Here is a 13,878-nt window from a genome sequence, read left to right as displayed (position 1 = left end):
TTAGCTGAATTACTGAAGCTAAGCAGGTGTGGGCCTGGTTAGTACTTGGATGGGAGACCTCCTTGGAAAACTAGGTTGCTGCTGGAAGTGGTGTTGGTGGGTGGCCAGTAGGTGGCACTCTTCCCTCTGGCCAAAAAAGATCGATCCCAATGCCCCAATGCCCCAGTGCTGTGATGGGGACACTGCACTGTAGGAGATGCTGTTCTTCGGATGAGACATTAAACCGAGGTCCTGACTCACTGTGGTCATTAAAGATCCCATGGCACTTATCGCAAAGAGTAGGGGGTTCCCTGCTTCCCTGGTGTCCTGGCTAAATTCCCAACCTGGCTCATTCAATCTGGCCCCCTAATCATCCTCCACTGTAATTGGCTCATTCACTCCCTCACTCTCCACCTCAAGCTGGTGTGTGGTGAGTGTTCTGGTGCATAATGGCTGCTGTGCATCACCCAGGTGGGTGCTACACATTGGTGGTGGTTACTAGTGAGTTCCCCCCATCCATGTGATGCTCTTTGAGTATTGAGAAAAGTGCTGTATACATGTAATGTGTTGTTGTTGTAGTCCTTTTAATATGTTTTAATAAACATTGAACCAGTCCAGCCCTCGGCTTGTAGCAAATTTGTTTTTTTTGGCCCTCTAATGTATTTGACTTTGACATCCCTGCCCTAGACACACTTTTTCTATTAGTAAATTGCACTTGGTGTCCAGTTCATGTTTGCTGCCCATACCAGCCTGGGTCATAACAACATACACACATACACACACCACCAGCGCCAAAACCAAGATTTCAATCCACACACACACACATAGAGACATGCAAACAGACCATATACACAGTCATGCCGCACACACACACACACACACACACACAGTTATTCCTGTATACTGTTCTCGTCTCCACAAGTCCAGACAGTAGCCCAGGCGGTAACAGAAATCATACAGGCAGACGCCAGGTGCTACAAATTCACGTGACGTGCATGCGCCCTCCTGTTGCATTGTGGTCCGGTCTAAACAGGGCCTTGCGTGGCCTCGCGTGGCCCGAGACTTCAAGGCTGCATGAGAGAGAAGGTCGCGTCTCAGAGCCCGGGGCTAAACCCACAGCTGCCTGAAGCTAGCGCTTACGCGCTTACGCTAGCACTTACACCTACTGGTCAGATCGAGAGAAGGAGGGAGACGAGAAAAGGGGAAGTTTGTCTTATGCCTACTCATCAGAGAAAGAGAGAGATTTGTCTTTGCTTACACCTACTGATTTCTCCCACAAAGAGAGAGCTCTGTTGATGCTCTCTGATCATACGTCCACAGAAGTCTGTGAGTGTTTGTGGCTTTGCACAGTCATTGATGCCTGTGTTCAGGAGGCCTTTGTAGTAGTGTGAGGGGAAAGAGAATTGATGTGATGGATATTTATGTATGTGTGTGTCTGTGTGTGTGTGTGTGTGTGTTAGAATTATGAAGTGTTTATGTGTTTGTAAATGTATTAATGTAATCCTCTTTGTAAGACAGAGAAAGTGAGGCTCTGAGTAAGTGTATGTGTGTGTGTGTGTGTGTGTGTGTGTGTGTGTGTGTGTGTATGTGTGTGTGTGTGTGTGTGTGTGTGTGTGTGTGTGCGTGCGTGTGCGTGCGTGTGCGTGCGTGTGTGTGTGTGCGTGTGTGTGCGTGTGTGTGTGTGTGTGTGCGTGTGTGTGTGTGCGTGTGTATGTGTCCTTCAGGGTAGACATTGTGACCTGAGCCTCCAGCCAACAGTCTGTCTCACAGGACATGATGACAGCAGTGCATTAAATATTTACCAGCATTGAAAACAGATACTATCACTGATGCCTCCTCCTCCAGCTCTCTCTCTCTCTCTCTCTCTCTCTCTCGCTCTCTCTCTCACTGGCTCTCTCTCTCTCTCTCTCTCGCTCTCTCTCTCACTGGCTCTCTCTCTCTCTCGCTCTCTCTCTCACTGGCTCTCTCTCTCTCTCTCTCTCTCTCTCTCTCTCCATTTCCCTCTCCTCTTATCACCCCCTGGTTCTTTCTCTCTCTCTCTGCCTCACTTTTGCTTTCTCTCTGTTTTCAAACTCTCTCTCTTTCACTCGTTCTCTTCCTCTTTCATCCCCCCCTCATTCTCCTTTATCTTCTCTCACACACTCCTTCCATTAGCTTGGCTCTGCTCTCCGTCATTAGAGATGCATTAAACAGCACACCATGCCTTTCCTCCCCGTGAGTCTTTGTGTGAATAACAGAATTAGAATTCCCTCTTCTCTTTGTGTTATTGCTCTGTGTCGACTGGCTTTCCTGGTTGTTGTTGTTGTTGTTGTTGGTCCATGCGTGCTCTAGACGGACAGCAAGGGAGGAGAGGTCAAAGGGTGCAGGAGATGGACCGGAGAGATTGAATAGAATAGATTAAAAGGCGAAGGCGCTATCACAGAGGACCCAGAAGAACATGAACACACACACATGCACACACGCAGACACACACACACAGACACAGACATTTATAAGCACACACACATGCACACACACAGACACAGACATTTATAAGCACACACACATGCACACACACAGACACAGACATTTATATGCACACACGCTCTCCCTTCTCCCTCCCCCCCCCCCCCCCCCCCCCCCATCTCTCTCACACACACACACACACACAAAATCAAATTGGCCAGACCCACAGTCACACAGAGGTCACAGAATAATCAGCCTACATGCAAGTAGAGAGAATGGACCTCCAAACGGCAGCAGAGCATTTGAGCCTCTGGCCTCAAACTCCGCTTCAGCTCTGACTCAGGACTACACACATACAGGTCTACACACATGCAGGTCTACACACATGCAGGTCTTCTACACACATGCAGGTCTTCTACACACATGCAGAAAGAGTAAATATAAGTATATACATATAACACAACTCCACTGTACAATAGAGACAGTAGAAGATAAGAAAAACTAAATGCTAAATATACTATATAAATTAAATTTTAAAAAATCCACAGTGTGCTTAAGGATGATCAAGCATGAGACGCTTGCAGTGACAGGGCCGGGACTGGGCCTGTAATACTGTGTGCATGGTGAGGTGCTCCAGAGAGTGAGTGTCATGGTGAAGGGGCAAAAAGTAGTCCAACAGTACTGCTGCTGCGTCTGCTGTAATGGAAGGAAGGTGAGCTCCATGGTCAACATGTCTTAATGCCAAGCATCCACAGCATTGTGGCTGGCCTGTTGGCATCATAGTGGCCTGCTTTGATTTCACTAACGACTTGTTGCAAATTGAACGACGTTATTGAAAACTGATTGATGTGTAGTCACCCCCACCTAATCAATGCAGAGCGGGCTGGGATCTGACCGTTCCCAATGGTCACTCTGGGAAATTATCCCGTTCTATTATTCTCCAACCTATCCATCAACCTGAAGCTTAGCTCTAGTTTCTAGCTCAGAAAAAGAACAGGGGAAATATTGAAATCTGAGGCCCTATGTCAGAGCTACACCATGAACACTAGAGGGAGCTGTTTCATTGATAATATCAACAGCATCCTTTGTAGTATGTGTGTGTGTGTGTGAGAGAGAGAGAGAGAGAGAGAGACAAGAGAGAGGCAGTGCATATTTAAATCGCTGACTCTAAAATGAATTTTGTAGATCTGATCACTGCTCTGACACCCTGCTGTCAGCAGCATTCAGTTAGTGTGGGACATCATTAAGAGCAGAATGGACTGTGCGAAAACACACACACTCACCCTCACACATACACAAACACACACACACACACACACACACACACACACACACACACACACACATACTGCACACACACACACACACCGTCTGAGAACGATGTGTTTATTCAATCTGTTACTCATGCTGCTGCATGTGATCTCTTCATTATGAATTAACCGAGTGTTTTTTATTCCTCCAGTGCATTTTTCCGCCCTCACAGGAAGGACTGTTTTATAAACACACAGAGACACACACAGTGTGCTTGCAATGGTCTCCCTCAGTACGTTGTCAGGTCTGTCCTTGAGCAATTGAGTGCTTAGAGAACATCAGCAGTACTATGTGACTGAGCGAGCGAGGAGCGGAAACAAAGACATCCTGCCGTAGCAACATCACGTTTTCCATTTCGCCCGCGGCTCTGCGCGCGCACCACATTCCTGTGGCTACTCCGCCGATCCGTTCTCGGGCTGAAGACATGTTTACTTATAAAGACGCCGCATGTTTACAAGGTTATTAAGGGGGGCTGTTTAGCATTGAGCTGTTGAGCTGTAGACCTTCAGCGCACCCTGAACAGTAATATCTAACAACTTCCCTGTTAGGCTACTCATTAGCATGCTAATTGATGATTCTGTCCAACATGGTGCAGCTTACAGTATTTCTTGAGAGGGACTTAATGGCCAAGTGACATGTAATAGGCGAATGAGTGAAAGTCGGCTCATATTTGGCCAATTAGGTTTGAAGAAGACATATGGGCTGTCATGACTAGTGTCAAATGGCCCACTGCAGCCACTTATCAGTGTCTAATTGACTTCATAATGATCAGTAATGGCTCCTTAATGCTCTGCCCAGTCTTACTCTCTCAGGCCACGAAACAACATCTATGTATGCCAGTCTAGGAACAAAATTGTGTGTGTGCGCGTGTGTATATGTGTATGTGTGCACGCGCACTTTTAGTATGCATACTGTCTGTAAAATGAATGCTAAGCCTCTTTAGCCGTGTAGATTAAATGAATATGTGTGAGCTTTTTGTGTGTTTCTCTGATGATGTATGTGTATAGTTTTTATGTGATCGCTAGCACCTTTCTAAAAATAGCCCGTAACTACAGGCCTTGCTTCCTGAGCACACTGAAGAGATGATGAGATTGCTTATACAATGTCTGTAATAATGTAGGTGTGTGCATTTGAATGTATATATGCATGAATGAGTATATGACTGCATAAATCTGTGCGGTAGAGACAGAGATCGAGAGAGAATATCACTGTATGTTCACAGCACAGTAAGAAAGGCTCTGCCATGCCTTCTCATCTCCACAAGTCTCTCTGTGTGTGTGTGTGTGTGTGTGTGTGTGTGTGTGTGTGTGTGTCTGTGTGTGTGTGTGTGTGTGTGTGTGTGTGTGTGTGTGTGTCTGTGTGTGTGTGTGTGTGTGGAACAGCGAAAGGTGATCGACTGGTTCATGATTGATTGTCCGTTTATATGATTTATTTCATGCTAATTTTAGCATTTCACATTTAACATTTAACATTTAGTGTTAGTCTTTGAGAGCCGGACATTGACATACATCCAGGCTTGTTACGTTAGACCTTTATGTCAGCACCTGACATTGAGAGACAGAGAGAAATAGTGTGTGTGTCTGTGTGCATATGTTCGGGTTAGCAAGTGAGAAAGAGATAGAAGAAGACAGTGAGCCAGAGAGAGACAGAGAGAGAGGGAGTGTGTGAGGGAGTGGTTTTAGTTCTGCCTACTGTTCCATGGGGTTACGGTGTTAGTAGTGATTGTATATACATATACATGTACATTGTACAATATACATACACATACATACAGTACAGTACATGCATCTTTGTCTTTAATGTGCATATAAATTATACACATTTATTTTCCATACACATATAAAATACACATACATTCACATATACATTTTTCACTTGTCTGTGTGTGCTCCCTGTGACTCTTGTTAGGACCTTGCTCTATCAGAAGAATTGATAGTCATATGACACTCACAGACAGGGTGATTGACTTTTTTAGCATTTTATTGTATCAGAGGTAAACACCTTGAAGCTGAATGAATGAAGGCATCAGGAAGCTCATTTTCATACTCCCAGAGCAGAAGTTAAAGGGACACCAGGCAAGCTTGATGCTTTTTCTCTACGAAACTCCCCCTCGCTCGGTCTGAAGCTCTTTTCCTTTTCTTTGCATCTTCCGTCAAGGGTTTTCGCTGCTTCTTCGCCGGCTCTGCCATTATACACACGTTTGCAACATTCGCTAGCATTTCGTTAGCCTGCCTCTGTGCTGTGGATGCAGGATGTAAACTGATCCTGCTTCGGTCGGTGGGTACGATACACTGAACTTGCAAGCGGGATATTCTTCCTACAGGCAGTAGGGGCGGGCGAGAGAGTCTTCATTCGCCCTGTAATGAGTCATTTAACAATATACCGACTTACGAAGATGAGTAATTAACACGTTGCCTGGTGTCCCTTTAAGTTAGTTGAACTTAGCATTGTCTAACGCAGCGGTTGTCCCCATGTGTTGCTCTCTGCTGGTCTGTGTGTTGCATTCCCAGTGGTGTCCACATGGTGGCCTTTTCTCTGCTGGTCTGTGTGTTGCATTCCCAGTGGTGTCCACATGGTGGCCTTTTCTCTGCTGGTCTGTGTGTTGCATTCCCAGTGGTGTTCACATGGTGGCCTTTTCTCTGCTGGTCTTACCCTTTTTCTCACCTCTGTAAAGTCAAAGAGAGTGAGGACAGGTGCTGACTACTGTGTGTGTGTGTGTGTGTGTGTGTGTGTGTGCGTGTGCGTGCGTGTGTGTGTGTGTGTGTGTGTGTGTGTGTGTGTGTGTGTGTGCGTGTGCGTGCGTGTGTGTGTGTGTGTGTGTGTGTGTGTGCGTGTGTGTGCGTGTGTGTGTGTATGTGTGTGTGTGTGTGCGCATTCACACTTGTTTGTTTGTGCATGTTTGTGCGTGCCCCCCAGACACTGAGCTCACTCTATGAAACACATTGTGTTTGCCTCGACAGGTTGAGATTGCTGCTGTCTTGCAGGCACAAAACCATACCCAGTCATGCACACACACACACACACACACACACACACACAAACAGCCCAACATCAGCTTCCCTTTTCTCTCTCTGTGGCTCTTAGGACCGTCCAGAGCGCTCTTTCCTCACAGCGGCCCATTCGTCTTCTGTGGTGGCAGGGAGTGAAAGGCGGACGGGTCTGTTTATCACAACTATCTATCTATCACAACGAACTACTTTTTCTGCCCCACAAACGCCACCGATCCCACCCTAGTCGTCTGAATCTGCCAGGATGAAATGTGTGGCGCTAAAAAGGCAGCAACTCTACGAGAAAGCCTCCATCACCCTGTCTGTCCCGTGGACACGCGAGTTTCAATGTTGTTCTCCTATCTTCTAGATCAGTGTTTCCCAACGTTTTTTCCCTTGAAGGCCCCCTTGCCTGTGTCTAAGACAAGCCAGGGCCCCCTACCCAAACTCCTACCCGCATACACACACAAAAAGAATAAAGTGATTAATTACAAACTTATAAGTTCAGAGGTCAGAGGTAATAAATAGCTACATGAATTTAAATGTGGAACAAAAATATGTTTTAATTTGGATTATACAGAATTTTGATTATCCAATTGGGTGTGTTATTGGGATTTTATGCATTTAATGTCCGCAAATATAATTTTGGTAACCTTACATCCTCAGCCCAGGCAACATTGTGCGGACCCCCTGCAATCTCTATAATATATATATACATATATATAACCTCAGCCCAGGCAGCATTGTGCGGACCCCCTGCACTCTCTGGCGCCCCCTAGTGGGGTCTGCGGACCCCAGGTTGGGAACCACTGGACTAGATAGAGAGGGAGAGAGGGAGGAAGGAATGGAGAGAGAGAGAGGGGGGGGGCGGGAGAGAGGGCTTGAGAAAGAAGAAGGAGGTAGATACAGTAGATACACTTGCGGAAGGGGGTAGCCTGCAGCCTGCAGCTGTAACAGTTGTTGGCTGGTGGGTGCAGTGTGTCGGTGGCAGAAGCGTGTTGCTCTGTGGGCATCTTACATAGCGCCATCTGTGCCAGCTGTGCCCACCCAACGCACCCCAATGCAACAGAGTGGAGCACGTCAGAGAGAGCGCGAGAGAGGGAGGAGGAAAGAAAGAGGGGGAGAGAATAATAAAGTGAGAGAGATCTCCGCACATGTAGAAGGAATCCATACAGGCATTCTTGGCCTCCCAGAGTTACAGTAATGTATTTAAATGGGAAAAGGGGCCCAGAATAGATGGATGAGAGAACAGAGAGAGAGCGGCTTGTTGTGGCCCCGCTGATGAGCTGGACCATGCAGGAGAAACATGACGCTCTCGTCCTTAACTGCAGATCATGTACACAATTATCCTCCCAATGGAGCCCATAAATCAACAGCTGGCCCGGTGTCTGCATGCAGCTGCAGTGGCACTCTGCCCTCTCCCCCCCCCCCCCCCTCTCTCTCTCTCTCTGTTGCTCCCTCTCTCTCTCCTCTCTCTCAGTCTCTTTCTTTCTCTCTCTTTCTCTCTGTCGTTCTCTCTCTCCTTCTGTCTTGTCACTTGCTCCCCAAAAAACCCCTGGCATCAGGCAAGGGCGTCTGGAGGCAGTGGTCCCGATTGGCTGGTTGGGTGTGTGTGTGTGTGTGTGTGTGTGTGTGTGTGTGTGTGTGTGTGTGTGTGTGTGTGTGTGTGTGTGCGTGTGTTAGAGAGAGAGAGAGACAGGGTGAGTGTGTTTGAATGTTCGAAAATGAGAGGGACTGAGGGAGGGACAGAGAGTATGTGTTTTTGAGTGTGAGAAAGAGAGACACACAGACATCCACAGAGAGAGAGAGAGAGAAGGGGGGGGGGCTGAGAACATTCTCCTTGGCTGGTTGGCAACATAGAATCCTCTTGTCTCCCAGGAGCTGGCTGGCATGTCTGTGAAGATAAAGAGCTGGTCTATGACGGCTTAATGAAGGGGCTTAGCCAACCTCCCGCACTCAGAGAGCACTCACTTGGGCAGCCCAGACAGGCGGGGGACGGGGAGGGTGATGTCCCGATCCTTCACTGGGGCTCCGCACGTACTGCCGCCCAGTTACTTGGCCCAGTAGGAGGAACAACCACACAGGTTGTTTCCGCTGACATGAAATGAGCTTTTCCGGAAAGCAGGATGCAGGCAGTGATATGGTTGCCTTGATATTGTGATATTCCCATCTGAGATGCAGCTGACGAGATGTCGCTGACGATTAAACAAAACATCACATGCTCTCAGTGGATTAGAAGCAAACATAGCTAAATCGATTGGTTAGTGATGGCATAAAAGCATGGGAAGATATTAGAAAAAATCGAACATGAAATTGCGGTTATGTGTCTAATGATGTGTCACACACTCCTGAGATATAACCACTAAGAGTCTTTATTTCGCAAGAAATCAATAGACTTATTTATTTAATACTCAGAGAACAACCTGCCTTTTATGGCCTATTTTCCTTGTTGGCTACACATTGAAGTGCTTTAGAGAAAAGCTTGATTCAGGGATGCCAATTTAAGCCTGTTTTCCATAGACTATTATGGTTCAGTGATGTCTGCCACGTCTGATAGGGCGGCAAATGAAATCTTGAACACTTGAAAGTTACGAAGCAGCTCTGCATGCCAGGTTGCTGTAGGCAACCTTTCGTAAGCTGTGAATTGTAAAGTTATCTGAAGTGGATATGTTTTATGGAGATAAGGGAAATGAAAATCTTGTGGACGTGGTGTGTGAAACGGCGTCCCTACTTTGCCACGTAATCCTTTATGAACAGAAATCAACGACAAATTGAGGTTCTTATCATCTAGTTGACTACATAATTCCCTCAGATCACCTCCGCCAGAGTTGTGCCTTTAGCATTAATGTAAACAGAATAACCATGCTCTCTTATTCAATACAGAGTCCCTGCGGCTCCATCGTGATTGGGTGAGCTGGCTGCGCGGAGACGCTGTGCGTGCAGTGTGTGTGTGTGTGTGTCTGTCTGTCTGTCTGTGTATGCGCACTTATTACGCATACACATTACGCATATACACTCAACCTTTTGTTCCTTTCCGCGTCTCAGGCTGGCGTCAGAGGTTCAAGTTTGCTCCGTGGAGATTCAGGGTGCACACTGGGAATTACAGTGAAAAAGTACCGCACATGTGGGAACATGTTATCCCCGCCGTCTTTTGTGCTTTAAACAACCAGCACTAATCAGTTTAAAACGACATATTTCCTCTCAGTACCCTTTCGCTTAAATCCGTCACTTACAATATATAAGGACACAGAAAAACAATGCAGAGCTCATGTAAAACCCCATCCAATCCCTTTTTAAGCTTTTTGCCAAGTTAAATGCGGTTCTCTTCAATTCATTTGAATTTTACATTTTGTCTTCTGTGGTGCAGGGATTTTAAATTGAACATCTAAACGCCTGCATCTTTTTTTTTTTAAAAAAGAAAGAAAATAGGCTTTAGGCAAAAAAGTCAACGACTGGCAGCTGACAGGCCGTTTAATCTTGGAATTTTGACTTTACCCATCGCCCAAATTGAAACCTAAATTAAATTTAAACCTACACTCGCTGTTACAACGAATTGACATGTTTTGTCGCAGTCATTACCTAGGCCTTCTTCAAGTTTATCTCAAGAAAACACGCTTGTTTTGGGATCCGGGGGTTGGAAGACGTCTCGGCAATACCCACGTTTGATGCCTCTTTTGTTTTGCTGCATTGGTGATTTGCATTTGGATTATACGGCTGACTGTCTACATTGGCATTGCGGTGTCATTCAAACACAACCAAAACGATGCAATTATGACAGGACATTCTGTCCAATTTTGTCTTGGAATTGAAGACCTCTCTAAAGCCCACCTACGCCACAGAAAGCTGGGAGAGGATGGCTTATGTGCCCGAGATTCTGCATAATCTAAACACTACAACATACTTATTCAACTTACTCACTGCAACATATACTCAAAAACACCTGTACTCTGTTTTAAAGTTGGGGAGTTTAGGAAAAAGGTGCTGCAGTTTCAAGGCTAATAAACTTGCCCTACTCAAGTACTGCCGTTCGGAAGGAGGAGAATGTAGCTGGCTGCACTTTTTGCGCACCACTGTGCAATCAGATAACCAATGGTGCATCGCGTCAGTGCAATGGAGTCTATTAGCGAGACCCAGGCAGATAATCTTCTTCTCTCAGGAAACGGATTGGGTCAGCAGCAGCACAGCCCCGGAGGGTGAGACAGAGTTCTGTTCGAGAGAGAACGGAGAAAGGGTTTCGACCACAGTCGGAAAGGGAAATGTGAAACATTGAACAGGGTCAGACCGGTTGAAGCTAACGATGTCTAACGATGAGCGCGCCACACAAACTGAACGAACTTGCACTCTGCTCCAAATGTGAGCTGTTGCACACGCGTGGTGCTGAATGACTTATGGCGGTTTAGTATGCGTTCAGTTCTATAACCGGGACCGAGTGTCTTGTGGAAACCTATTCGATATGATTGCTGCTTGCAGGTAACTTTAACGAAACAATAATGAGCTTTAAGTTCGATAGCAAAATATTGACAAGATAAAATATAGTGCATTTTGGTTTAAGCGTGCGTGACTAAAGACAGGGATACACACACAGCCGTTGTGGGGTTAAATGTGTTATGATCTTCACAGGTGTCGTTTCAGTTAGTCTGGCGAACTCATTCATCTTACGCCAAACGTGCTGCAACTCGCTTGTGCCCGTTTACACCAAAATAAATCAAAATGAGCTTCAGCTCCTGAGACCGTTTAAGGCGCATAAAATAAATTACCTCTGCTTCTGGCTGACTGCTTCTGGTCGAAATTATCTTTTTACGGAAACCTCCGTGGCGCAGTGAAAGGAGTAGCGAGCTCTGCATGCACTCTATAAGACGCACTTCGGAGCCATGCCCTGTGACTGAGCTGCTCTCTGAACACGCTGGATTACGCTCAGGTCCGGCGCGGTAGAAGTCAGTAACGAAAACACGAAGACAGAGGTAGACCTGTGTGTTCTGGTGGCTCTCTCTGCGAATTCTTTTTTTTTTATAACAAGATGTGTCCGGGTGGTATCGCACCGAAAGGGCGAGTGGGATCACTGAAAGAAGCCGGAAAGCTCTTTCTGAAACACACCACGTTTCACGGACTGAGGCATATCTTTCTCAGCGGCTCTTACCCGCGGAGAGTGGCTTGGCTGCTCGCCTTTCTAACGGCACTGGCTCTGCTCTTCACCTGGTCATCTAACCGGGTGCGATACTTGCTCTCCTCGCCTGTCTATACCAAGGCGCATATGGTATATGCAAAGCGCTTGGTCTTTCCGGCTGTGACCATTTGTAACCAGAACCTACTGTTGCCACGGCGCATGAAGAAACTGGACATTTTTAGTGCGGGGAGATGGCTGGGTCTACTGGGGAAGAACTGGCAGGTGTCTCCGGTGGCGAGGGAGATGCTCGCCTCCCAGGGCGACGTCGGCGGCAGCAGAAACGAGCCGCCATGGTCTCCATTCTCCCGCATCCTTGACTTCAACCACTTTCTGCCGCCACCACAGGAGTCTCAGCCCTCCATGCGGCAGCTCCTGGACCGGCTCGGCCACCAGCTGGAGGAGATGCTGCTGTACTGTCGATTCCAGGGCGAAATCTGCGGGCCGCGCAATTTCAGCACTGTGAGTGTGTGGACAGCTCCGTAGTGAGTTTAGTGAGCGATCTCAGGCCATTGCGCAACAAGTGGGCATGGGAATGTAGTTTGGGACAAACAGATAGTTGTTTAATTGCAGCATATAGTCGTGTTTAGCCGCTAATGCTCTCTGTGTGTGTGTGTGTGTGTGTGTGTGTGTGGGTGGGTGTGTGAAAGAGAGAGAGAGAGCTTTTTACACCCTGTGTTTGACTAGGCCATACTAGGTGATTTCAACCTCACAGTAAACACTATTGTCGGCCATTCAGTCATTTATGTTCTCCATACAGGGTCTCACACACACATACACACACACACACACACACTCACACACATACACACACACACACACACACACACACACAGTTCCATCCATACATAGCAGAATGCGCTTGGAGTGACATTGTGCGTGCATGTGTGTGTGTGTGAGAGAGAGAGAGAAAGAGAGAGAGAAAATCACAGAGATACATATCTTCTAATACAGGGATACACATCTTTACAAACACTCATATCAAACTCTTTGCTGACCTTGACTCTGTCCACTGTGCTCCAAGACTCCGAGGCCATAGTCTGAATGTGCAGTATGTGTATGTCCATCAGAGCAGGTTTCCAATAGGCTTTTGTGTGGCTGTGTGTTGATGTGCAGCGCCGTCCCAGACAGTGGGGCTCATCATCGTGTTTACTTTCATTTGAGCTCCCACTTTACATTTCCGTGCGAGAAGTCAATTAGGAGATAAACGAAAGCCACACTCCAACAGCTCAGCAGATGAGATGAGCGTGCTTTTATTTATTAAACACACACCGGCACAAGCACACACACACATACACACACACACACACACACACACACACACACACACACACACACACACACATACACATACACACACACACACACACACACACACACACACACACACACACACACACACACACTTAGTGTTTTTAGCATTTTATTTAACTAGGCTCTCCTGCATTGTACCCATGATCTGATCAGTGTCTGCTGTGTTGTGGTGACAGTTGTGTGTGTGTGTGTGTGTGTGCGTGCATGTGAGTGTTATGTGTGTGTGTGTGTGCGTGCGTGTGTGAGTGTTGTGTGTGTGCGTGCGTGTGAGTGTTGTTTGTGAGTGTTGTGTGTGTGCGTGTGAGTGTTGTGTGTGTGCGTGTGAGTGTTGTTTGTGTGTGTGTGAGTGTTGTGTGTGTGTGTGTGAGTGTTGTGCGTGTGAGTGTTGTGTGTGTGCGTGTGAGACTGACCCTCCCTGAGTAAATAAAGGTGAAGACTCACACGGTGTGAGTGACGCTGCTGGTGGGACCTGTGCCCTTCATCTTGTTCTTACACAGAGTGTCTCATCTCTCTTCCTCTTGACATAGTCTGATGCTCAACAGTGGCTCAGCAACATTAACTCTGAAATACTCCATGTTTTCTTTTAAAGACTTGTTCTGAAAAACTTTGAGCAGGGACCTAGTCTGTCAATCTGTTTTTCGAAATGTTTTAGAAATAGAGTTTTCAGAACAGGATCTTGGT

General features: G+C 46.8%; 1 protein-coding gene across 3 annotated transcripts in view; it reads left to right on the top strand.

Annotated features, from left to right (window-relative positions):
• The window catches only part of asic1b (acid-sensing (proton-gated) ion channel 1b), a 219,240-nt gene that overhangs the window by 161,644 nt on the left and 43,718 nt on the right, over positions 1–13,878 (top strand). For 2 of the 3 annotated variants that reach the window (XM_042090128.1, XM_042090130.1), the window contains exon 1: positions 11,428–12,345. The exons of the other annotated variant lie outside the window; for it this stretch is intronic. In XM_042090128.1, the coding sequence (XP_041946062.1) occupies positions 11,740–12,345 (606 nt within the window). In that variant the 5' untranslated portion in view covers positions 11,428–11,739. Of the gene's footprint in view, positions 1–11,427; positions 12,346–13,878 lie in introns of those variants that run through there. 3 annotated transcript variants of the gene reach the window in all.

Source organism: Alosa sapidissima, chromosome 4 (genome assembly GCF_018492685.1).
Source record: "Alosa sapidissima isolate fAloSap1 chromosome 4, fAloSap1.pri, whole genome shotgun sequence".
Taxonomy (NCBI): Eukaryota; Metazoa; Chordata; class Actinopteri; order Clupeiformes; family Clupeidae; genus Alosa; species Alosa sapidissima.
Note: the sequence above shows the minus strand (reverse complement) of the source record. Positions and strands in the feature narration are given on the sequence as shown.